The sequence below is a fragment of the Cyprinus carpio genome, chromosome A22, assembly GCF_018340385.1.
Source record: "Cyprinus carpio isolate SPL01 chromosome A22, ASM1834038v1, whole genome shotgun sequence".
Taxonomy (NCBI): Eukaryota; Metazoa; Chordata; class Actinopteri; order Cypriniformes; family Cyprinidae; genus Cyprinus; species Cyprinus carpio.
This window is the reverse complement of record NC_056593.1, coordinates 17739295-17766799: the sequence shown is the minus strand read 5'-3', so window position 1 is coordinate 17766799 and position 27505 is coordinate 17739295. Positions and strand designations below refer to the sequence as shown.

At 34.8% G+C, this 27505-nt stretch overlaps 1 protein-coding gene across 4 annotated transcripts in view; it reads left to right on the top strand.

Annotated features, from left to right (window-relative positions):
* LOC109066562 (metabotropic glutamate receptor 7-like) overlaps window positions 1–27505 on the top strand; it is a 200621-nt gene that overhangs the window by 74008 nt on the left and 99108 nt on the right. For all 4 annotated transcript variants that reach the window (XM_042712141.1, XM_042712140.1, XM_042712143.1 and 1 more), the window contains exons 3-4: window positions 15766–15901; window positions 16340–16494. In XM_042712141.1, coding sequence (XP_042568075.1) covers window positions 15766–15901; window positions 16340–16494 — 291 coding nt within the window. The remainder of the gene's footprint in view (window positions 1–15765; window positions 15902–16339; window positions 16495–27505) is intronic.

Below are 27505 nucleotides of genomic sequence, written 5' to 3'. Positions count from 1 at the left end.
TGATTAATTAGCTCCACACCTGTTTCTGTTCTCCCTAATTGCTTTCTGAGTGTTTATAAGCACTGTCTGTTCCTGAGTTCCCTGTCTGCTATTATTTGTATTTTGACCTTCATGTTGTGCTACCCCAGCTCCATTCCTTATTTGCTTTGTGGATTATAATTAAAATACTATTATTTGCCTTCTCCTGCGTTGTGTGCCTCCTTGGAGCACAGCATTTGTTACAGAATAGAAGACCCCTTAAAGTGAGTAATTTAGTGGCGTTTTTCTTTCTTTTTTGTTTTGTTTCTCCCCTCTCCCGGAATGGATTTACCAGCTGTCCAACTCCTGTGCCTGGAGCAACAGGACCGTTCGCTGGCGGACCATACCAGGGATTTTTCGATCTGGTGTGCCTTACGCACTTCCCGGAAGGCTCACTCTGCATATTCTTTCACACCAGCTTGAGCGAGTAGTGTAAGGCACGCCTGCCAGCTAATGGTCCCAAAGAGGATTTTGCCGCTTTTGTGGAGTGGGTGCTGGAGAACAACGGCTCTCCATTCACCATCAGCCCCAGTCCCGAACCAGAGACCAGCCAGCCATCATCCATCATTTGCACGGAGCAAATGCCAGAGCCCACCAAAGCTGCAGAGCCTGAGCTGGCTGTGATTAAAAAGCCAATGCCATTTAAAGCAAAAGAGCCAATCATTGCCCCGGAGCTAGGACTCGAGAGTGCGACTGACCAGGTGTGTGAGCCGGCAACATTGTGCGCCGTGGGGATACTGGCGGAGATTGAGGGCTTCGAGGAAAGCCCCGCCCACACTCCTGTAACTGAGGGTGAGCTGCATCTGGTTTCTGGAGAATATATGGAGGAACTAATGTCCATTTTTCAAATGGACTTAATATACTGGTTTGGGGAGGTAATTCCCAGTTCTCCTGTGTCGCCGCTGGCTCCGTCCGGCCCTGAATCTCCTGTGTCTCCACCCAGCTCAAGTCCTCCTGTGTTTCCTCCCTCTCCAACCACCTCAACCAGCCAGTTCCCCAGCTCCATCTCCACTGGTGCCTGTCAGTCCCTCAGCTCACCCTCAGTCAGCGCCAACTGGGTGCTCTGATCCGCCTCAAGACTTCATGTCTCCAGCCCCGCCTTGGCGTGAGGATCCCCTGTCTCCGCTTCCAGCCTTCGAGTCCTGGACTCCATCTCGGTCCTTCAACCCATCGGCTCCGCCTTGGCTCCTAGCTCCCTCGTCTCCACCGTGGCCCACCATCCCACAAGCTCCACCAGGATCCCTCGTCCCTCCGGCTCCACCTTGGTCAGTCGTCGACCATCCGGCGCGTCGGGACTCCACTCATCTGGCTTCATCTTGTCACTCCATCCCTCTGGCTCTGTCATGCTCCTCCTTCCCTCCAGCTCCACCTCCATCCTCAGTCGCTCCAGCTCCAACGCGGTCTTCTGGAACCCCGCCGCTGTCACCTGAGCCTTCTGCTCCAACTTGGCCCTCCGGATCCTCTGTGTCACCCTGGCCCTGCGGCTGCTCTGCTCCATCCTGGGCTCCTCATCCATTGGCTCAGTCTCCGTCGGTCGGCTCCAACATGGCTCCTCCCGCCGTCAACTCCACTGTGGGCTGCTATCCTGGCTGGCCTCTGAAGTTACATCTAGCTCCTCCCTGGCTCCTCCCATCCACTCCGCCCTGGGCATATGGACTATGCTCCCATTCCATTGCCTGCCCCTTACCTGCTTTAATTAGCTCCACACCTTTTTCTGTTCTACCTAATTGCTTTCTAAGCGTTTAAAAGCACTGTCTGTTCCTGAGTTCCCTGTCTGCTATTATTCTTATTTTGACTTTTTTTTTTTTTTTTTTTTTTTTTTTTTTAAAAGGTGTTTCTTTTCCTCTCGCTTCTCATGTCTTTTTCATAACAGACGGACACAAACATTTTGAGGTGTTTTTCTTCATTCCACTGCCTGTCCCATGTTTTTCATACCAAAAATGCATTCTGTATGAATGTCTCGTTAGTTTATAGTTACGATTTAAGAGGTTATTGAATTTAATTTGCACTATATGTATACAGTACATATTTTGAATAAAGCTTTTTCTCATCCCAGTTTGGGGAAATTAGCACAAAGTAGAAATGGAAGTTGTAGGGACTGGGGAAAACATTACTTTTTAAATCTGTTTGCTTATTTGTTTGTTTTAATGCATGTTAGAAATTATATTATGTCATCCACACTAAAATAAAAAAAAAAGTAATTAATACAAAGAAAAGCAAGAAAATACTATTTCAGTCTTTTTACTACACAATTTCGTGTTTCATATGAAAACTTCGGAACTGCTGTGAGTTGTGATTTTAACAAAAAAAAAAAAAAACAGAAGAATAGAACTATTTCATGTTTCTTTTTTATTATTTGTGGCATTTACCAGCCGTTTGTGAGTAAAAATAATTTTACCAAATCAATTAAATAAAATAGTTAAGAAAATAATTTCTTAAATCTCATACCAGAATTTTTTTTTTTTTTTTGCAGCATGTTATTCAGCATATCAAAATTTGCATAAAAATTGCTATAGAAAATTGGGTGTGGGCTCTATTAATTAAGCCAATAATCAACCACCCTAGCATAAGTGGAACATCACTCCTCATAAAATATAAAAAAATATATAGATCATTAACATTTATGCCTAAAGAAACCAATCCTTACAGACTAGATTCTCCTTATTTAACAGTAATCTTATTTAATAGTAAGTTTATTTTTCTTTTCAACAGTACACTGTGTTGTTAATTACTCAGAATGAAAAAGGAAATTATCAGGTTCGGATAAACTATTTTTTTATGATCGTCCAGTAGAACCAATGACCTGAGATTATGATGTGTGTTGTTCTGTAGACTGGTTGTATCGTTAAGACTGATTTACAGCAGAAGCCAGCCGACCTTGGAGATGGTGTCTGAGTCACAGTTCCTGAGGAGGGAGCTAAAAAAAAACAAAAAAACTGGAGCGCTTCCAGTTGCTCAGTGTCAGGGGAAAATGGCATGAAAGGGGAAGGATGCAGAGGTGAATGTCAGATGCTGCTCAGTGCCAGAATGTTCTGTGAATGTTGCCCTAGATAGGAGATTGGGAAAAGATCACTGCAAAACATTTTCTAATCTGTATTTTTGTCTTGTTTCCCAGTAAAATATCAAAACATCTTTAAATTATTACATTTGCTAAAACAAATAAAAATAATAAAAAATAAATAAAATAAAAACTGCATAAGAAAATTAAATCAAAAGTATGGTAATAAGTTTATTTTTCTTAGCCTACACATATTGTTATTTTTCATTTTTGCATAATTCTATTAAAGAGATGTCATTATATTTAATAACTAATTGCCAGTGGGGTATGTTAAATGATTTATACAATATAGTTTTTCCTAAAGAGGCTTAATATTTTATGCAGTTATACAATTAAAATGTATATTACTGGATTACAGCGTAATGTATGTTAAAATGCCCTATAACTGTGGAAAAATCACTGTTGCACAAGACCTTGGAAGGTTTTTAATATGCATTCTTTATATTTTTATAAAATGTTTGATATTATCACCGCCTTTCCACTTTTCTCCCAGTAAGTGGCATATTTTAAGAAACTCTTATTCTTGTCATCTGTGGTTCAGCAAAGAGCCTTATGCATTTACATTTTCCATTGCACAGAGGTTTGTTAGACTATTATAAAGTTTGTTATAGGTTCTTTGGAGAACCAAAAATGATTATTCTCTTAAAAAATAAAGGTTCCAAAAGCAATGCCATAGAAAAACCAATTCAAATTCCCCAAAGAACCTTTCTGTGATCAGTTTGAAGTTTGAAGAACATTTTAATAATCTAAAGACCCTTTTTCCACTATAAAGAAACTTTTGTGCAGTGGAAATATTCCATGGATGTTGAAGGTTCTTTATTTAACCATAGATTCCAATGATTAACCTTTATTTTTAAAAGCATCTATTTTCAAGAGTATCAAGTTAAAAATAGCTGAACTTTTGAAAACGCAAGCAAGCATTATGTGTACATTGCTTCCTTTTATTACCAGCCAGATATAATTCACTGTCAGCTAGGAGCAATATGAAAATTGAATTAAATCCATATTTCATTATTATTAATTTTGTCCATTTTATCTTGCTTAAAGCAAGTGACACCATTTGGGAGGAGTGGGTGGAAGCCTCCATTTTTAGTCATTTTTATAAGACTATGTAAGTCCAAAATTACTTACTTTTGCTAAATTTGGCACCAATGGTCTCTCTACTTAGCCTTACAATGCTTTTGGAAAACACAGCCAGGCCTGTAAGCTGTCAAAGATAAATTACAAAAAAATGACAAATAGACAAAAATGACAAAAAAAAAGGTTCAAAATGATAAGAACCTTCAAAACAAATGCCCATTCAAGGCAGTGAGGGACATGTTGGGACTGATTAGTAGTTACAGTCTTTTCACGACTGAGCCAGAGGGGTTCAGAAACCAACCGCAAACTGATCGAAGCTGTGCACAGTGGGTGAATGACACAAATCACTGCCTACGTCAGTTCATCCAGTCTTCAGACTGGCAACACAAAGCATCGTCCAACCCCTTCCCCATCACTAAGAGCTCAAATAACAAACATGTCAATCGAAAGGGCACAAATGGCATAACCTGGCGTGACAGAATAATAACTAGACCACAGTCTGCTTTCATCTTCGCCAACAAAGCATTTCCTTCCCCATGGCTCTGCTTTTGATCTTCTATACACATAAGGACATGTTGACACCGGTAATTAGTCAGTAAAATTCATAAGTGGCATTTAACGTGCAAGCATTTGGAAAGACATGTTTGTTGTAATAACTGCCAATGTCTCTCCAGACTCTTAAAAGTAAAGTTTGCAAAAGGGGAGTTTTGCTGTGGTGTCATAGAAGAACCATTCTGGGTTGCCTGAAGAACATTTCAATAAACCAGACAGACAAAATCTTTCAAAAACAGTTCTTAGAAGAATAGAATATAGTTCCAAAGAATCTTTCAGTGAACAGTTCCAAAAGAAATCTCTTTCTCTCTCAGTTGAAATAATATTTGATTAATCTAAAGAACATTTTTCTACTACATGTTCCATTCCTTTTGTGGAATGGAGAGTTTCCATGGATTTTAAGCTTTAAGGTTCTTCATTGAACCATCGATGCCAATAAAGAACCTTTATTTTTAAGATTCCACAAAAGGTTCTTTATAGTGTAAAAAGGTTCTTTAGAATATTAAAATGTTCTTCACAATAAGAAAAAAGAAAAGAAAAAGTTCTTTCAAGAACTGTTCACTGAATGGTTCTTTGGGAAACCAAAAAACGGTTCTATGGCATCACAGTAAAAACTTCCTTTTGGAACCTTTATTGTTAAAGGTTCTTGAACCATTGATACCGATGAAGAACCTTTATTTTTAAGAGTGTAGCAAGACATTGAAACATTAGAAGACTGAAAGCTTTAGAAACCATAGACGACAATCGAGAGAGGTTGTGACATTTAACAACACTGTGAACCGTCAATAAAAAATGGCTGCATTCATGCCCGAGGAGAATGTGAGAGTGTCCTTAAATGACTAAGAAACCTTCCTTGCAAGACAGAAACAATGTGAAGAAGACATATGATTTAAAAATGCTTTTATTGAAGGATTGCAGCAGCAGCAAAGTGAGCCTTGTTGATTCGCTGACAGAAAGCTTGCTCACGGATGGGATCCAGGGAGATTTTACAACTGTCACCGGAGGATTTTCAGGGATGCAGGTAAAATATTAATGTCTGTTTCCCTCACTAGCTGCTGTACAAATGCTGTGGCTTCCAGAGGGATGCATTATCAGGCAGCCAAATCCAAAATACTGATTAGAATAGGTTCAGATAGATTGAATTTTATATGACTTTCAATTGGTAATCTTCAAAACCACTTATTATGTGACATTTTTTTTAAATATACCATCAACTTAGTATCAAGTACCAGTGCCAGTACCACTACTTTTGACTTTCTTAATATGATAGAATATAATTGGCTTCAGTAATTGACATTTTTGTCTGTTGAGATTCCCAGAAGTGAGGCTTTTTGATTATTTTTCCACAGGCTTAAGATGCGAGAAAGTAAGAACGCAATTCAAGATAATGGTTTCTTGCAGTGACATGCCTGCCATTCAAATGAGCAAGCTTTTGAGATTTTGATGAACTTGGTTGACGGGGTGTGCAATTGTATTATCAGTCATTCCTAGAGGCAAAATTACCTCATGTTTTGTCAAAGCATTTTTGTTACAGTTTATAGCTTGTTCTGACTCTGTTGAATCGCTGTGATATTATTGGGTGTTTGTCACATTTCTCATAGTGAATATAGAAAGTGTCATGGATGCTGGAAGTTGGAATGATATACAAAGCTTTTTCCACCATAAAGACATCCATCCGTTTGCCAGCTATATAAAAACTAAATCAAATTTGTGTGTGCAAATTGAACATTTCCTTGTCATCTTTTCAATGGTCTCCTCTACATTGTTAATTTTTCCAAGTAACACAAAGACACGTCTGAATAACAAGAGTAAAAAGCATCGCTTGTATTGCTACTCAATTGCATGAAGTTGAAATCTGCTCAATTTTGTTGCATTGCCAAAAGCCACAGTAATTTGTAATGCCGTGAATCACTGACTCTTGTTGAAGTAGAATGACTTCTGTTCATTTATTTGAATGCTCTATCTATATTCATTTAGCTCTTGATTCAATAAAGGAATTATGCAAACTAGGTAATGGTGTACATAACAGCAAAAACCTGCAGAATGCAATTTGCAGGCAGATTTTGAGTGCATGCAAACTCTACAATACTACATTAGAACTGTACTGATAAAAGTCAATTCATTGTCTGTTTTCCTTACATAATTAATTTTGAAAAATAGTGCCAACATTTGTAAAATTGGAGTATCTTTAAATTAGCTTAATTTGCATATGAAGAAAGTTTATTTGTGAGAATGGAAAGTTTCAGTGGCCCTCTTTTTTTCCCCCCAAACGTCACATATTATTCCCCTATACCTACACAGAGGTACTGAATAGTTACACTATAATTACAAAAATGATGCTGTAACTTCAGTTTACTTACGCAGTTCTTATTACCCAAACATGCTTCCCTTATACCTACACGTACATTCATTATAGGTACACTATAATTACAGAAACGTACACTGTGAATTCAGTATACTTACGTAGTTCTTTGCGAGTTGTAATCTAAAGTGTTACCTAATTTACCCTTTTTGTCTACCCTTTTTGTTCATACACTACCACTATTCTGCGTTTCTATCAAATAAGCCCATGCACCTTGATGCGAGGTGCCTGAACGAAGATAGATTGGCCTGATGATCATGTCTGACATTGTTCCAGTGTGTACATATACTGTACATAGTTTGCAAAGTCTACAGACTATGTCGTAACAAATTGCCTTTGTTGAGTTTCTTCACAACTGTTTTCTAGTTCAGCATGGCAAATGGAAGGTCTAGACCAGGGGTGCCTGCCTTTAATTTTTAAGTGATCCTGAAGACCTTAATTAGTTGCTTCAGATATGTTTGATTAGGGTTGGAGCTGAACTTTGCAGGACAGTCGATCGCCAGGAGCAGGGTTGGGCACCCCTGGTCTAGACCATGTATTACTAAACAAAGCCAGAGCATCACAAAGTTTTGAGAGAAAAGCTGAAGAGGATAATTTGTGCCGGTAGTGATGAAGATACCAGAGCTGCAACCTCTTAAGACAGAAAACAAAAGCATGATGAAAGATCTTAGTTTATCTGCCTGCAGCCTTGCAATGATTCGCCTTTGTTACATATTCAATAGAAATTAATTGCTGGCCCATGAAAAACAACTTTAACCTAAAGCCACAAATCAGTATAACACGCTACGCAAGGCCATCTAAGACAGTGTGATGTCTTACTACACCATCTTACCAATATACACAAATGAGAAACAGTAGGGGCGTTTTATTGGATTCGCGCCGGCTCATGCCATGGATATTGAGTTTTTCGTAAGGCTGTATGATGGAGAGCATCGAGCGGCACATAGAATTGCCCTGCCAATTTTTTAATTACAACCTTGAAGTTGTGGGTTCGCTACTGTGGCTGGATCACTCAAGCTTGCCAGAGTTTAGCCCGTATCTCAAGGCTGACCTTGTAAGTTCTGACAGTCCGTATGTAATTTTTAGATTTAGCAGGTCTGGGATGAAGTCGTATTTCAGGCCATTCCTCTGGCCGGGGAATAGACATGAATTAACTTTAAAATAATTACCTAGATCAATATTTTGTCATTCATAATACTGATAGATTTTAGCCGTTCATCCTTGGAGTGCCGTCAGCAGGGTAGAGTGCCAAGATGGGCAATAACTAGAGTTCTTTATGAGACCGGTGTCTAATATCCTCAAAGCCCACACACTCCTTTAGACGTAACTTCACGCAAACAGCTGCAGGTGGGGTTTTTATTGATGGATCACGGAAAAAAACCCCACTTCTTTTTCACAAAGGATAATTTTGGTTTTTATAAGAATTTTTGTGAGAATTTTTTGAGTTTAATTGTACTAAAGTAAACAAAACTGCCTTAAAATGTAAATATTGCAGTTAGGTTTTTTTATTATCATTATTAAATGTATTTATTTGATTAATTTGTATCAACACACTGCTAAATTGTGTAGAATTTGATTGGATGGAGATCCTTTGACATAATCAACAATTAAAAAAAAAGTTTTTGCTCAGTTCATTTAACTGATATTACTTTCCAAGATTGTATGATTAATTGCTTATTTATTAGCATTTAGTATTGTTTTCCCGCTGTACAGAAACATCTTTGTTCTGTAGGTTCATGTCCATGCAATTTTACAATTATCCATGATTTTAAATGTCAGCTGATTCCAGTAAGCATTGTTTAAGTGTTTCAGACTGGAAACCGGCCATTGCTGAGATTAATTGGATCAAGGCTCATCATAACACAGCTATGAACAGCCTGAAATAAGAGAAATGTCAGTGTGGACCCGACCGCAGCGATACGATCAGTAGGAAATGGGCTTTTTTCAGGGATTAGAGCGAGATCAATGTGTGTAAGTGAAATCTGGTCGCTCGCTCACCAGCCTCATTCATGAAGCAGATTAGCTCTCATTTTTGGTGCTTAATCTTCTCAATTCGTCCATCTCACACTATATAGTGCTTATATGCTGGGTTATGTTCCTCACAGATTCATTACACAAACACATGCTCCTTGATCCAATGGAAGAAGACGATTAAGTGGAATGTTCACTCGAAAATAATTAAAATTCTCTTCATTTACTCACCCTCATGTTGTTTTCAACCTGTATGGCTTCTTTGACTTTGGGATTATTTAATTGAATCTAATTTAATAAAATAATAATAATAATAATAATAATAATAATAATAATAATAATAATAATAATAATAATAATAAATAAATACTTTCTGCTGAAAATTAACTTAAATCAAATGGAATACTATTATTTTCACTTAATTTTGATAAGATATTAAGGATGAATTACCTAAAAATGTGTCAACTTGATTCATAGGAAAACAAGATTTATTTTATTTTATTTTATTTTTATTTTTTTTTTTATTGGGGGGGGGGGGTATATCAGGTAAAGATCAGGTTAGTGAGTTAACAATATATCTGCCAACATTGTCAGAAAAATAAACTTATTTCAAAGGGAAAACAATTATTCTTTTACATGATTATTTCATTATTTTCTTACCTCTTTGGCAGATATTTTGTTGTTTTAAGCAAAAACTTGCTTAATTTTTATATGTCTTGTTTTCTGAAGAAAAACAAAAAAAGCCAATGGTTTAATAAAACTAATCTTTTTATCCTTTTTAATTAAGCTTATTTTTCTGATCATGTTTTCTGATTATTTTGAAGTAAACATTTATTATTCCCCTTTGTTTGTTTATGCAAAAACTCATTAATTTTATGCAATATTAAGTCTTGTTTTCTGTAAAATGTATCAAAATTAAGTTTGTATAAAAACATGCCAATGTGGTCAGTAAAATAAAATTAATTCAAAAACTCACTAAATTGTGATTATGCCTTAAGAAAAAGAAATGTCAGGAAAATAAGCATTTTAAAAAGAAAATTAGATTTTTTTTTTCTTAACCTATTGGTGGAAGTGTTTTTTTTTCTTTTCTTTTCTTTTTTTTCTTTTTACCAAGAACACTTTTAATTTTAATAAGATATTGAGTCTTGTTATATATATCAAACTAAATATAAACTAAACTAAAAAAAATTCTTCTTATGGAAAAACTCAATTTTTTTATTTGTTTATTGTTTGTACTGGAAACCAAAAGAAAAATCCCGAACACTAGATTCACTGTTTGCGGTGCACATCATCTCAGCGGTGAATCCACCTGCTTCCGAGCATCTGATTGCATGTTGACAGCAAGTCGTCGTTTGGCTGTTTAATTTAAACAGTGCTCTCCACATTCATGTAGCATAAATTACCCCCTAATGACAGGAAGTGTCTCGAATCTCAAACATGTATTTCTCTGAGTGTCTCTGATGGCTGTTGAAGTGTCATGATGAAAAGACGAGGCATCAACAATCTCCAAAGAGCCAATTACCAGGGGCTGTTCATCAAAACGCCGTTCTCCTCACCCTCTCTGAGCGACGAAATGCGTGAGTTAGGCTTTAGCATGGCGGTTTGGAACAAATCAGGAAATCTGTTGATGTAAACTCATTTGTCTTACATTTATGCTCTGAAAGAAGAGAAAACAGCGCTGGAAAGTTGTAAATCAAGCATTTGTAGGTCACTCTGTTTTGCTGTATTGGGAAAAATAAAGCAGCCTCACATTTTGCAATGCAGGCTTTGAAAGAAAAAAAAAAAAAACTGCACTGATATAAACAACCCACAACCACTGAACACATATATAGTAGATAAATGATTCACAATTACACTTGTTTGCATTTTTAATAGGTTGAGAATGGGGTTATGGCAGTCGGCATACTTTTACTCCAGTGATTATTGGTTTAATTGGTTGGTTTAATTTCTGGAATAAAAAACTATATAACATCACTAAAAGATAAAGTTCACAATTTTAAAAAAATTTATGAATTTAAAAGGTAACATACCAAAATATTAAACCATTGTTTTGGACTACAATAAATGTCAAAACTTATCAAAAACAAACAAACAAAAAAATGTAAATGTAATGTACATAAGTTTAAGTAGTATTTCTGTTTAATTATTTTTTATTTTAGTACTTCAGCGTTCACTTGGTGAAAGTTAGTTGCCTTAGTTACCAAGGCAATATTTCTAAAAACTTCTGTAAAAGTTTTTCATTAAATATGTACATTTTATTTTAGCTTCATTTCAGTTACTAAAACCGATTTTTAATAGATTTGGTTTTAGGCAGAAACAAACAAAAAAAAAATAATAATAATTAATTAATTTATTTATTTATTTAAAGTTTAGTTTATGTTTTAGTAGTTATTACTTTAGTTATCATTTATTTTTTACTTCTCTTTTAGTTGTTTTAGTACTTCAGCTTTCTTGAATTATTTCAGTTAGTCAAGGAAAGATTTCTGATAAATTCTGTTTAGGTTTTTCATCAAATATTTTTATTTTATTTCAGCTTCATTTCAATTACTAAATTTTTTTTAATAGTGTTGGTCTTAGTTAACAATAACAAAGCTGGTGTGCATTTTCTATTATTTACAAAATATAAAATGAATTAAATTCTTATTTTAAATTAGAAAAAAATTTCATCTCTAGTTATAAACTCAATTCATCTTGAGGTTTGTCCTGAATTGCGCTGGTCGAGATCCAGGTCAAGCCACTGCAGTCTGTTAGAGCCGGGCTTCAGCAGCGACGACTGACATCCGGCTTATGGACGTGAATAACAGTACTGGCCTTGAGAAATGTCAGAGTCCTGCTACTAAACCTGGCTTTACTTTATCGGATCTGTACACTTTTATCTCTTTGAGCTTGTTCTGTCAGCAGCACTTTAATTTAAGGTGAGCTCTGAGCTGAGAGCAAGCAGAGGTTTACCTGAAAAAAAAAGACTATGAATGCATTGTACAGTAAATCACTTTAAATTCAAATCTTCCACAGGTGCATACAAATAAGGCATTTGAATTCAGGGTTCAATAGAGTTTGTGTTTAAGTAACCGGAAATTGAGTTTTGAAACTGTCCAAAGGGATTTTTAAGGACTGAAATTAGTGACAGAGATCGGCAGAGGTTTAACAAAGACACATACCAACACACTTTATAATATCTTGACTCAGAAGAACAACAGCGTTGCTGAGCAGCGTCTTACAAAAGACAAAGAGAGATGCAAACAATGGCTGGATTACATTTCTGAGATTTCACGGCATGCTCTATAGGGAAAATACTGTCTGTATCAGCTTTAGTGATTCATGCCGCATACATCGCCAGCATGCACTGTGTATTTTCCGAGGCATGTTGGGATTGAAACCCATGGCTAAGAGGGATTTAATTATAATTGGTGTCTGCAGGGCCTGTCCATGTCAATTTACCGCGACTCCTGCCACTTGGTGACATGCTTCTGGAAGATCCTAATTGGTCAGTTAACATTAGTTGACAGATCAATTAAATTGCATTAACTCAATTCGGAAAGGTTCAGATTTTGGACTTCCTTTCAAGGTGTAGTGGTTTAATCTGATGGTACAGTACATCAGGAAATTACATCTCCATCATGCCTTGAAGTTTCCTCTGTGATACTCGGATGCATCGCTGTGTCAGTTGCTGTAATCTGACTGTATTACTGTGTTACTAATCTCGGTTCAATTGAATTTTGATTTAATGATTCACACAAACTGATTTGCAAAACAAAGACAAAAAATATCATATTTTATGACAAAGAAATCTTGGTTTCCTGAGGTAAAAAACGCAGGAAAGCGTTGACTGAAAAGAATTATATCACAAGACTGTTAAAGTCTGATTCATGAACAAATGACTCTTATTAGCTGCTGCTTTGAATCAGTCCTTAAAAGAGATTCATATGAGTTAGTCGGGTTTGAATCAGTCACTGAATCTGTTATTTAATTATTTAGTTTGAATCATTCATCAGTCACTGAATCTTAAAGTAACATAATTCATTTAAAAAATCATTAAACTGCTAAATAAAATTCTGACTGAAAATAAACATTTTTGTTTAAATCCTTCTAACGAACAAAAAAAATAATCTCACACCAACACATTTCTCAGTTGGTCAAAAAGAATCATGTCATCCCAAGTTATTTTGTTTAAATCCTTCTAACGAATCAGCCACTGAATCTGTCAGTGTCACTGTTCTTTCACATGATTCGCAAAACAAAGATAAAGAAAACATAGTGTATAATAAAGAAATCTTGCAATGTAAAGAAAGAAGTCTTAATGCAATGAGTTAAAAATGCAGGAAAATGCTGAATAAAATGCTGACTGAAAAGAAACATACTGCGAGACCAGTAAAGTCTGATTCATGAACAAATGAAGCATATGAGCTGCTACTTTTAATCAGTCTATTAAAGAGTCATTTACTCTTCACTTAGTTTGTTTGAATCAATCTAAGGAATCAGCCACTGAATCTGTCAGTGTCTTTTTCATGATTCCCATGAACTGTTTGAAAAATCACTCAGGAGTGCAATGGTGAATTGTGTGAGTAAAATAGTTTAGTTTGTTGGAAACCTATTTGAGCAGTGTTCTTGCACTTGTGTAACAAAGCACATTTGAATGGCAATAAACAACCACTATTCTGGCATTCATTCTGCTCCATGGGATTCATCTATCGCAGAATGGCAGAACAGTATGAGCTTCCCCAGTGAATATTCCAGATAATGGGAAAAACTCCCATGGCTAAGTACACTGTGCAGTGAACGGGAACACAAGAGCACAGCTGTGGGATTTCAGCGAGACAAACGGGGAGTGATGCCAAGTTCAGCACCTCTCTTTCCAGAAGAGCCAGCATTTTGAAGCAACTGCCATGGGTTTACATCATTTGCCTGTCCTTTTTTATCACATTTTCAATCTTCTGATGCCACGCTCATAAAAGCTCCTCTCCAGGGCTGTGGGTACAGACTCAGATATCGACGCTGACCGTCTAATAAATCACCAGAGAGATTTGGAGTCGTCATCAACCTGCAAACTATAAAAAGAGGAAGCTGTATTTCACTTTCGCTTACATCTTTACCAAACAGCACTGAATTTTGTTCTTCCTAAGCATGTCTGTCATGCAGAATCTTGAATGTCCAAATGTCTTGAAAATCGGTTGGTATAAGAGAGTGACATATTTCATTTCTATCTGGTTCAAAACCTGCAGAACTGTTGATGGATTTTGACTAATCCTAACACTTTCCCTTGGCAGTGCTGTTCAGGACTTTTCTATGTGATATTCATCACACATGTGCAGGGAAGAAATTCTTAGGTCAGGGGTCTTGAATAGACATCGAACCAATTTATGAAATATAAAACTCCTTGTGACAATCTGGAAAGGTTGGTTTTAGAGATTACCATTAGAGAATGTTCTGTGGAGGTTATTTTTAAGTTGTCTCCAAATAAAGACAAACAAACAAACAAACAAACAAATAAATAAATACAACCTCTAAAAATGTTCTAATAATAACTATTAAAAACATCCTGTATAGGCTTTCTTAGTTTGTCATTAAGTAAGAAAAATAAATAAGTTAATTATTTAATTAAAATAAACAAACAACCCTCCCCGCAAGATTGATTTATGGTTAAAAAAAAAATAATTCGAAACCATTAGAAAATGCTCTGTATAGGATCTATTTAGCTTGTCACAAAAACAAACAAACAAACAAATGGATTCAAGTTAAACAAACAAACAAACAACCCTCCCCACAATATTGATTTATGGTAAAAAAGAAAAAAATCTAAACCATTAGAAAATTTTCTGTATAGGATCTCTTTAGCTTGTCACAAAAACAAACAAACAAACAAACAAACAACCCTCCCCGCAAGATTGGTTTATGGGAAAAAAAAAACAAAACAAACAAAACAAAAACAAACCATTAGAAAATGTTCTGTATAGAATATCTTTAGCTTATCACAAAAACAAACAAATAAACAAACAAAAAAATTAAATTGATTAAAACAAACAAACAAACAAACAAACAAACAAACAAACAACCCTCCCCGCAAGGTTGATTTATGTTTAATAAAAAATGTAAATGTTCTGTATAGGATCTCTTCAGCTTGTCACAAAAACAAACAAACAAACAAACAAACAAACAACCCTCCCCACAAGATTGGTTTATGGTTAAAAAAAAAATCGAAACCATTAGAAAATGTTCTGTATAGGATCTCCTTAGCTTGTAACAAAACAAACAAACTAACAAACTAACTAACTAACTAACTAACTAATTAATTAATTAATTAACTAAATAAATAAATAAATAACTAACTACATAAATAAATAAATAAATAAAAAAACAAATAAATAAAATAAGGGAAAGTTAGTTTTGGAAGGAAGAATGGATAGCTAAATAAATAAATAATTAAACAAACAAACACCTCACTAAAATCTTCTGTGAGGGTTTATGATTATAAAAATAAACCCTCAAAATATAACCACTGGAGAACGTTCTTTGTAGGTTGTCTTTTGGGTTGTCAAAAAAAACTCCCAACAATATTCTAGAAAAGTTAGTTTTTGAATTCAAAAAGTGAACATTCCTAGAATGTTATTATTTGGTTCCAAACACATCCAAATGGGAATTTTATGCTAACGTTAGGAGAAAGTTCTTCATTTTTTTCTTTCTGGTGTCACCGGCTTCGCTCACGGGTCTCTTTCTGTTCTTTCTGTAGGTGGAATCTGCATCGCTCAGTCCCTGAAGATCCCTCACGACCACAAGCAGGCTGATTTTGACAAGATTATCCGACAGCTGCTGGAGACCCGTCATGCTCGGGCGGTCATTATTTTTGCTTACGACGAAGACATTCGGTAAGCTGTTGACAGCATTGCCAGGAGAGGAAGAGGAAGTGGAAATTGCAAGATAGAGCTACAATAAATTAAATTTTCAGGCAATTAATTGCTCCCTTTTGAGCTCCAAAAATATCACCAGTTCTAACAGTACTCGATGACAACAAGTCAATACTCTTACTGGCCTCAACACTATTACTTAGATAAAACTCAAGGGTGCACTTGAGGGGTTTATATCTTGTTTGCTGGATAAGCTCAGCCACTTGGGGTATTGATTAATGACATCAACATGTCATCATTCAAGCAGACCCATTGAAAATTGCTTTTTTGTATTTCATACACAATAACGATTCAATCTGGATGCTATTAGAGTCGCTGGCACACATCTCCTGCTCTCTTGAAGAGACACAGAGGGCCTCAATGTCACAGTAATGGTTTCCTGTATGGGAATGTTTGCAGGGGGATCCTTAACGCCAGCAAAAGAGCCGATCAAGTGGGCCATTTCCTATGGATTGGGTCGGATAGCTGGGGAGCCAAGAACAGCCCTATTCAAGGCCTCGAGGATGCCGCCATTGGTGCTGTCACCATACTGCCAAAAAGAGCCACTATTGAGGGTAAGATTGATGGGTTTTGGGGACAATTATGCTAATGACATTTAGGGAACACCAGCATCTCTCGGTGTTGTGTGACAGTGATTCTCATGATGGGGTGCTAAGACTTATTCTTCAAGCATCAAGAATTCTTGAGAAGTTGTGCTGTACATTTAAAGGTGTTTCATCAACTACAGGCTCGTCGTGTTGATTTTAATGAAGACTAACAGGTTTTTTACTGCCCCTTTTTTTTGTTATGCGCTACCATTCAGAAGTTTGTGGTCAGTAAGAATGTTTAATGGTTTTGAAAGAATCTCTTCTGCTCACCAAGACTGTATTTATTTGATCAAAAATACTGTAAAATAGTGTGAAATATTATTTTAATTTAAACTAACGGTTTCCTATTTTAATGTATTAATATATATATATATGTATTCCTGTGATCAAAGCTACATTTTCAGCATCATTACTCCAGTATCAATCAAATAATCATACTTCACAAATCATACTAAAACAAACTTATTTAAAACATCTTATTATTAACAATATCGAAAACATTATTTTATTTTATTTTTTTGGTGCATCATATCTTTGTGGAAACTTTTTTTTTAAATAATGCCTTCATTTATTTTATTTTATTTTATTTTATTTTATTTTATTTTATTTTATTTTATACTCAGAACAAACATAAATGAAACAATCCTAAATTTCAGTTTTCATTGTGTGAAAATAATTAATACTTTTTTTTTTAGATAAATTATGATTCTCCCTCATTTGTGGTGACACAAAAACCAACAATGTTGTTGCAAATAACGTTTTTTCACAAATTTGCATAATCATTTACGAAGGAGACGGTCAAACTGTAGTGTGAAAAGAGTGAAAATATTATTTCATTGTGTATATTTACATTACATAAAATGCGAGCTATGAAATTAGTCTTAGCATGACAAAGGAGTTGGCCATTTTATTTAAAGCAATGTTGAAAATGTCATTCATGGTCAAAAGTGTGCATGTTTAAGAATAACACTATTTTTATTTGATCACACAAGTTAAGTTCTGTTGCTGCTTGCAGTGTATTCCTGTTTAGATTAATGTCAGGTTTAATGGATGGAAGGAACATCTCTCTAAGTGTCTTAGAGTGTCATCTCTCTAAGTGTCATCTCCCTGGTGTCTTGGAAACTGTGTCACGTTTGATAGAGATGGCGCTTGGTGTGTGTGGAGACAGAACTGAGCACAACAGTATCCAAAGGCTTTCAAGCCGATTCGTTTTGTTCATGGCGAATGTGAACCCAGCCAGGGGCCTGGACATAGACTGACCCAGCTGGCATGCTTCTCCATCCAGCCCCTCCATGGGGTTGATCTGAGTGCCAGATTAATAAATGAAAGGCCCCGTGGTGTTATATTTTGTAGCGGACATAAACTAATGATATAAAAGAGCCCTATGGATGGAAGGGACATGAATGGTGCAACAGAGAGATGGATCCTCTGTGGAGAGAAAGCCCTTGAGGTCTTCAACTCTCTGTGACAAAGAAGCTTCCTGTTGTTGTCACATTGAATGAATAAATCAGCCATAAAGGAAAACAATAATAAATTAAATTAAATTAAATTAAATTAAATTAAATTAAATTAAATTAAATTAAACATAAATATTGGAAATGTTGTCTTGGCAACTAAATAAAAATATACATTTAAATTGAAGTGCTAAAATTACAAAAAAAAAAAAAAAAAAAAAAAACTGAAATATAATCTTGGTAGATTTAATTTTAGTTATTTTAGACATTCAGCTTGAACTAAATGAAATAATGCCTGAAGCTGAAATTTCATGTTCCTTTATTTCAAGTATTGAAAATGTTTTTGATATGTGTACTATTAGCTAACAATGTAAACATATTAATAATAGTATAAACGTATGTTTTTTTTTTGTTTGTTTGTTTGTTGTGTGTGTGTGTGTGTGTGTGTGTGTGTGTGTGTGTGTGTGTGTGTGTGGTGTGTGTGTATTCTGCAAAATCTAAAAAAAAAAAAAAAAAAAAAAAGACCTAAGTAGGTCGAACGAACAAGCAATAAGTGGTAATCCTCCTATAGCTAACACCCACTTTACTGCCATTCAACACATCACTACTGGGCGAAAGTTACATCACCTGCTTAATATTCATGAGAAAAGCTGATTTAAAACGTGTCGCCACCGCTTTTCAGTTTATTTAAGTGTCCCTTAGTTTAACCCTCATGTTTTCATGTTCTGTTGAGATCGCCTGGTAGTTTAGGGAAAATTATGTGGGGAAGGAAGGGAGGGAGATCTAAATAAATCTACTTTATAATTTACCTACAACATAAATCAATGTACTACTTCACTTTCTCTTCCCTTTTTATATGTAATCATATATGAACTGAATGTTTATAAAAAAAATGTAAATATATATATAACCAAAACTATTAAATGTGAAATAGTAGGTGAAAAGAAAGTAAATGCTGACAGAATGTACATTTTAGTAAGGTATTTAAAGGGGTCATATGATGTGATTTCTGTTTTTCCTTTTCTTTAGTGTTTTGTAGCTATCTGTGCATGTATAAGATCTGCAGAGTTACAAAGCTCAAAGTCTCCCACAAAAGGATTTATTCTATCGAAAACAGAAGGCAGATCCAGACCGGGCTAAAATGCCTCTTTCAAACACGCCCCCACATGTCTACGTCACAATGTGGAAATATTTGCATAATGCCGCCCAAATGTTCATGCTAAGAAAAAAGGCATGGTTTCAGTAACCGCAGTAGTGTTGATGCAGCCATGTCAGGGAGATGCTGTGTGTTTCTGTGTGAAAACAAAAGCAATTTATTTGGCCTTCCGAAAGTAGATGCAATGAGGAATCATTAGTTACGATTTATTTACAACAGAACAGCACAACCCAGAGATTTTGTGCAACGCATTTTATGTACGACAGTTTTGTGAAGCTAGGAGAGTAGCCTGCAAGGATGGCTGTGCAAAGGCTATTTCTAAAAAAAAAAAAAAGGGGGTCAATTCTGTCTTTGCTATGACAATCTGGCACTTATTCTGAATCAGCCACAGTAAGTATGTTTTATTAATAGTTTAAGTATTTTGCTATTGACTGTTCAAATGCGGAGTTTTGCAGCATGTAGAGTAACGCATCGTGTGTGTGAGAGAGAGAGAGACAGTGTCACTCACAGTGGAGTCAGATTTCTTAATCGCGGCTTGTGTACTGCAAATACATATGAGCTTCATCACTGTTTCTGTCACACGACTCTGTTCCCCTTTCAGGCTTGAACTGATGGTAAAACTAAGGACATTATTTACTGTCTTTAAATTGATGTTGAAAGCTGAAGCTTGTGATTATTGAAAGGGGCATTACATTTGCGACGCATTCTTGTGGTGTTCGGCCAATCACAATGCACTGGGTCAGCTGGCCAATCAGAGCAGACTGTGCTTGTCGGAAGGAGGGACTTTGTAGTAAACGACGCGTTTGAAAGAGGAGGGGCAAAGAGGACCTACAATAACGTACAGTATTTGAAAAATAATGTTTTTTGAACATTAAAGCATGTCAGCATATTCTATAACACCAAATACACAAAATAATGATCTTTAAAATAGCATCATATGACCCCTTTAACGTTATAAATAAATTATATATACAATTTCCACTTTCCCATGTGTTTAAACAAGTGGTTTTCTGTTCTGGAAAATGTTGTTCTTGATAATTCCATATTTACATCTTCACTCCGCCTGCCAGCTAATCCGTGCGATGCAACGCTGCTAATCAAAATCGTGTCACACAGTGCAGTGCATTTTCCAGGTATCCACGGGGTTATGATAGCATCTCTCAGCTTGCGCTTGCTTGCGCTGTTTGCCATTTGCTGATAAGTGCGTCGAGCGGTGCTTTGCCGGGTCGAGCAATTGCCCCTGCATTTCACAGCATTGATGGAACAATTTGAAATGCACTCGTCAGGGAAAGCATCACACTTACAGCTTTATTGTGCTCTTTGAAAAAGACCTGTGAAAAAAATTTAATGTAGTGTTGCCATGAGCTGCAGTCTTATAGGGAGCTTGTTTTTCCACAGGCACCTCACGAGAAACTCTCAGCTCCATCCTTTTCGTTTCCCTTTCCCTTTTTGAAGTCAAACGATGTTGTCTTTCTGGATCAACATGAAGCTGGAAGCAATTCAGATGTTTGTCTTTGATCTTATGTATGCAAGTGTTGGTGTACAGATACACAACCTGATGATCTGAAGTGTTGTGTTTTTATTTATGATACACATTAGACTAAACATGCCGCCCTGACCAAACAATCTATGTTTTGACTAGGCCTACTTCTAAAAATGTATATTTTTGAGAATTTCTTTTAACTTTTCCATGTTGTGATGACAAAAATTAATGAATGAATGAATGAATGAATGAATGAATGAATAAATATAAATGTACCTAGTCATGGAAAGCAGAGTTTAAGACCAAGAAGATGCTTCTTCCAACCACTTGCATCAGCTGTGAACTAATGGAACGAACAAGCAATAAGTGGTAATCCTCCTATAGCTAACACCCACTTTACTGCCATTCAACACATCACTACTGGGCGAAAGTTACATCACCTGTTTAATATTCATGAGAAAAGCTGATTTAAAACGTGTCGCAACACCGCTGTTCAGTTTATTTCAGTGTCCCTTAGTTTAACCCTCATGTTTTCATGTTCTGTTGAGATCGCCTGGTAGTTTAAGGAAAATTATGTGGGGTAGGAAGGGAGGGAGATCTAAATAAATCTACTTTATAATTTATCTACAACATAAATCAATGTACTACTTTCTCTTCCCTTTTTATATGTATTTCTAAAATATGTAAATATATAAAACCAAAATTATTAATTGAAATAAAGCTAATAAATATAGAATGAGATATAAATAAAATACATAAAAGACATGATAGATGGAAGACAAAAAAGAACAATCATAAGTTACTTATGCTACTTATTACTTATTCTAAAATAAGTAACTGAAATAAAAATAAATAAAAGCCAAGTAGAATATATATATATTTATATATATATATATATATATATATATATATATATATCTATATAATATGTATATACAGTACAGACCAAAAGTTTGGATACATTACTATTTTTAATGTTTTTGAAAAGAGTTTCTTCTGCTCATCAAGCCTGCATTTATTTGATCTTAAATACAGAAAAAAACAGTTATATTGTGAAATATTATTACAACTTAAAATAATAGTTTTCTATTTGAATATACTTTATATATATATATATATATATATATTCCTGTGATGCAAAGCTGAATTTTCAGCCTCATTACTCCAGCCTTCAGTGTCACATGTAACATCCAGTCTATCACATGATCATTTAGAAATCATTCTAATATTCTGATTTATTATGAGTGTTGGAAACAGTTCTGCTGTCTAATATATTTGATGAATAAAAGGTTAAAAAGAACTGCATTTATTCAAAAAAATAAATAAAAAATCTAATAATATATATTCTAATAATATATTTTCTTTAATTCACCATGTGATAATGATCCTAAAAATTCAGCTTTGCATCACAGAAATAAATGATAATTTAAAGTATAATAAATTTTAAAACAATTATTTTAAATTGTAATAATATATCACAATATTACATTTTTTTTTCTGTATTTTTGATCAAATAAATGCAGGCTTGATGAGCAGAAGAAACTTCTTTCAAAAACATTAAAAATAGTAGTTTCCAAACTTTTGGTCTGTCCTGTATATATATATTATATACATACTGTATAAAATTAGCTACATGATAAATAATCACGCTGTTTGTATTTGCCAAAACTAATTTGCTGAAGCCAAAATGTGGACGGGGAGGGGAGTTGCCATTAATGTGAATCCCACTGCTGTGAAGCGGGAGCGAGCAGCCAGCAGAGCATTTTGCTTGGTCTTAAAGCTTTCCTCAAACGGCAATGTTCACATATCAAACACTTGTCCATAAATAATGATTAATTCTCATTTTAGAGTTTGTTATTCATATGGTCTAGGTGGTCATACGGCATATGCCTTAAATACGGGACAAACTGCCAATGTACTCTGAAACTGTAACTTGATAAGCCACAACCTACTCATAAGTTAAAATAGTTAAGCTACAGTCAAGTAACCCTTCTGAAAAAGTAGCTAGCTACACTACAAGTTACTACCAAAAAGTAACTAGCTACACTGAAACTAATTTAATTATTATTATTTTTATTTTTTTCTCAGAACAACGTGTATCCGTATATACAACGAGTGCAGGGCTAGTTGTTTCATATTTGGTTTAATTATTTATTTTGTATTTTATGTTTTAATTTAAGGAAGCTTTAGAGAGGTGGGTGCCATTTGTTTGTATGTCTTTTTCTGTCTCCTGGTTATAGGTAGAGAGGGAGATAAGTTTAGAAATGTTTTTGTATGTTATTTTGGCTATTGCCCCCTCCTGAAGTCAATTGCTTCCATGTAGGATTTTTATTATTTATTTTTTTTTTCCTAATGTTTTCCTATGTTGTCTAAAAACCTTTCTGCTTGACTTGTAAAATAGTTCGGGTGTTGAATCAGTGCTGGGACGTTGGGGTAGGGTGCAATGCAAAGGCAGGGTACTGTAACTTCAAAATAGGGGTAAAAATCTAGTTTGAGCTCAAGATTCCTACCTATAAATAATTTGGTCATTTTTCTCAGTTCCACACTCTAGTGGCAATGTTTTTTCTATATTTTTATTTTTCTTTCTTTTCTTGCTGAGCAAAACTTTTCTCTATTGGGCAGACATTTCTGCCACCTGAGCAAAAACATTCTTTATGCCAGACCTATACAGCACACACTCAAAAACAAGTGTGTAACTTTTAACTTTAATGTGCTATTTATATTTGATTTAACCCTTGATGCAACTAAATGATACACATATTTATGCCACAAAAAAAATAGCATTAATAATACCACTACTACCAAAAAAAATAAAAAAAAATTAATACTACTACTACTACTACTACTAATAATAATAATAATAAAATCTCAAGCAGTATAGTTCAATTCTTCATAATATAATATAATATAATATAATATAATATAATATAATATAATATAATATAATATAATATAATAAAATAATATAATATAATATTTTCAATAACTATTAAAAAAAAAATGTGAAAGTGAATTATTTTACAGTTATCTAAAACATCCCCATGTAGTAGAATTTGCACACTACTACACCTGTGTGTAACTGTCCCTGAATTTTGTTACCGTTCTGTGTTCATCACCTGCTGTTTCCAGCTTAGGGTGAACACTGTCTAGCGTGTTAATGTCTTTTGCCTTTGAGGGCAGTGCTGTTCCATAAGTGCCACTTATTGTCAGAGAATAATTTTGCATTTTCATTCAGCCCCTCCGATGTTTTTGTTTTGTGCAGGATCATTTCACAAATCTAAAATCAGACCATTCTCTTTTTGCTTTAAATCTTGAAATTATGCAATTATACCACTGCCCAGGCTACAAGTATTAAGCACTACTGTCTATTGAAAAATACCAGTTACAGTACCATTAAAGTTACAGCCCTACTACTAATATTTCACACCTGTGGTTCTCAGACAGAAGCAATGTATCATGAACCTTGAAACCTCTTATTTTTAATCCATTCTCATAAAATTAATAAAAGTCAAACAGGGCTTGAGGTATTTCAAACCTTATACAGAACCTGAGGGTTAAATTAATTTCCCGTCTTTACTTGAATTATGAAACCTTCACTGGCCAAAACAGCCCATAGCTGTGCAGTGCAGCACGAGCTCACTCACCAGTCAGGTAAGTCATGCTGAAATCTAGCTAGCAGCCTGTCAGCAAAGATATCTCTTCAGGAATAGCCCAAGTGCTCCAATGTGACGAGCACTTAGGGAATGGCCTAGAGATGCCAGAGGATGATGCAAGGATAATCATAGGAATGTCAGTACTGCCATTTAGCTACTAGAATATAAAATGTTTTAAAGATGTGAAAAAAATGAAAAAAAGATGTTATTGCCATAAATTAAGAATTTGTTTCCACAACTTAATTATATGTTTCCATGTGTTATTAATGTTGTTAAATTGTGGCCATGTTGTACTTATTTTTTCCTTTATTTTGGTTAAATCATGGCTAAATTGTACTAATTCATAAAATTGTTTTGGCCACATTTTACTAATTAGTTCCACTGTTTTAGTTCAATTATTACAAGTTTGTACTAATTAGTTATATCGTTTTAGTAAACTGTGGCCATATTTGGCTAATTTGTTCCCTCATTTTAACAAATTGTGACCATGCTTTGCTTATTTGTTTCATAATTTCAGCAAATGTGTTCCCTCATTTTAGTAAGATGAGGTCACGTTTCACTAAGTTGTTCCCTTGTTTTAGTAAATTGTGGACACGTTTCACTAAATCGTTCCGTCGTTTTAGTAAATCGTGGACATGTTTCATTAATTCGTTTCATCATTTTAGCAAATTTGTTCCATCGTTTTAGTAAACTGTGGCCAAGTTTCGCTAATTTGTTCCCTCATTTTAGCAAATTGTGACCATGCTTCGCTTATTTGTTTCATAATTTCAGCAAATTTGTTCCCTCATCTTAGTAAGATGAGGTCACGTTTCGCTAATTTGTTCCCTTGTTTTAGTAAATTGTGGACACGTTTCACTAAATCGTTCCGTCGTTTTAGTAAATCGTGAACATGTTTCATTAATTCGTTTCATCATTTTAGCAAATTTGTTCCATCGTTTTAGTAAACTGTGGCTAAGTTTCGCTAATTTGTTCCCAAATTTTAGCAAATTGTGACCATGATTCGCTTATTTGTTTCATAATTTCAGCAAATTTGTTCCCTCATCTTAGTAAGATGAGGTCACGTTTCGCTTATTTGTTCCATAGTTTTTGTAAATCGTGGATGTTTCACTAATTTGTTTCCTTGTTTTAATAAAAAGTGGTCACGTTTCACTAAATCGTTCCGTCATTTTAGTAAATCGTGAACATGTTTCACTAATTTGTTTCATCATTTTAGCAAATTTGTTCCATATGTTTAGTAAATCCTGGACATATTTCACTAATTCGTTTCATCATTTTAGCAAATTTGTTCCATCGTTTTAGTAAATTGTGGCCATGTTTCGCTAATTTGTTCCTTTATTTTAGTAAACTGTGACCATGCTTCGCTAATTTGTTTCATCATTTCAGCAAGTTTGTTTCCTCGTTTTAGTAAATTGAGGTCACATTTTGCTAATTTGTTCCATAGTTTTAGTAAATCGTGGATGTTTCACTAATTTGTTCCCTTGTTTTAATAAATTGTGGTCACGTTTCAATAATTTGTTTCATCATTTTAGCAAATTTGTTCCATCGGTTTAGTAAACCGTGGATATGTTTCACTAATTTGTTTCATCATTATTATCAGAGTAAAACTGTAATGAATTGTTGAATCATGACTCACCACTCTAAACAATAGTCACCTCACAAAACAAACTTTTTAAACATCAAACTTTCTCCACCTGCTGTTACTCGGACGTTAGCATGTGAGCTAGCAGGAATCTGACATTGTTGGCCCAGTCTGTAATTGGATCAAACTGTGCACAAAGCGGTTCCTCTCTGCCTTATCATGTGGCATTTCAGTTTCTCGGTTTAGTTTTAATTTGGCCATTAGGCTCACAGCTGGTGACCAGGCCTCTGTTGTGACCTCCGACTGGGTTTGTTTGTTTAGGTGCTTATTGTGTTATGTAGTAGATGACTCTCTAACAATAGGGAGCCTGGAACTGTCTCTCCAGGATTTCTGATTATGACCCTAAACTCACAATGCCAAGCCTTTCACCATCACCACCATTACAAGTGAGATTGAAAGTATTGGGACTGTTATCATTTATGCTCACTTTGATAGGAACACTTACCTAGAAGCAACAATAATATTATTATATGATGGTGTGGATTTTGTGTTCCTTTAACAACATCATCATGAAATCCATTTTTGCTTCCTGTGTTGACAAATTACATACATTTAAGCAGGAAATTTGGGTGAGATTTATTGATTGGCCCCTCCCCTTTACTGAATAGCTAATAGCCTTTAGTTTGCATCACGGCTATGAACTGTGATTTGCTACTTGCTTTTGCTTTATATATATATTATTATTATTTTATTTATTTATTTATTTTTAAATGTCATGTTTAATTTAATGTGTTATTTGGAAGTCAGTTTCTGCCATGGAATTAAGTAAAAAATTAAAGTATGTTAAAATAATTAATCAATAATAATAAATGAGTTAAAATACTACTACTACTACTACTAATAATAATAATAATAATGTAATTCTGACTTTTTATCTCACAATTCTGAGTTTATATCACACAATTCAGACTTTTTTTGCTTGCAATTATGCATATTATATATATAGTTACAAACTCCCCTGTCTAGGGTAGAGAAGGGACAGATAAAATTAAATAAAATTCAAATGAACTAGACAAAATTGTACGTCTTCAGAGCCCTTGTCTCCCATCCCAGCACTGATTCAACACCCGAACCAAACATAAAGCAAAAAAGGTTTATTGGTGGAACATAGAAGAAACAGTAACAAAGAAAACAAAAGATCTTATGTGGAGGCAATTCAGGAGGGAGCAATGGCCAAAATAACAACAAAAAAAATAAGTCTTACTATTTTAGTTAACTAAATAATCTTAACCCAAAATAACAGTGCAAACAAAAGACAATGCTAAACCTAACTCATACCTATAAACAGGAGAAAAAAAAAATATAAAAATGAATGGCACCCACCTCCCTACAGCTTCCTTAAATTAAAATATAAAGTATTGAGAAAATAACAAAACAAAACATGAAACAACTTGCCCTGCACTCAGGGTTTCAATGAAAAGAGTCCTATAACAATCAACAACATAAAAGAAATCACACGTTTCTGATAACTGATATCTATCTATCTATCTATCTATCTATCTATCTATCTATCTATCTATCTATCTATCTATCTATCTATCTATATATCTATCTATCTATCTATCTATCTATCTATCTATCTATCTATCTATC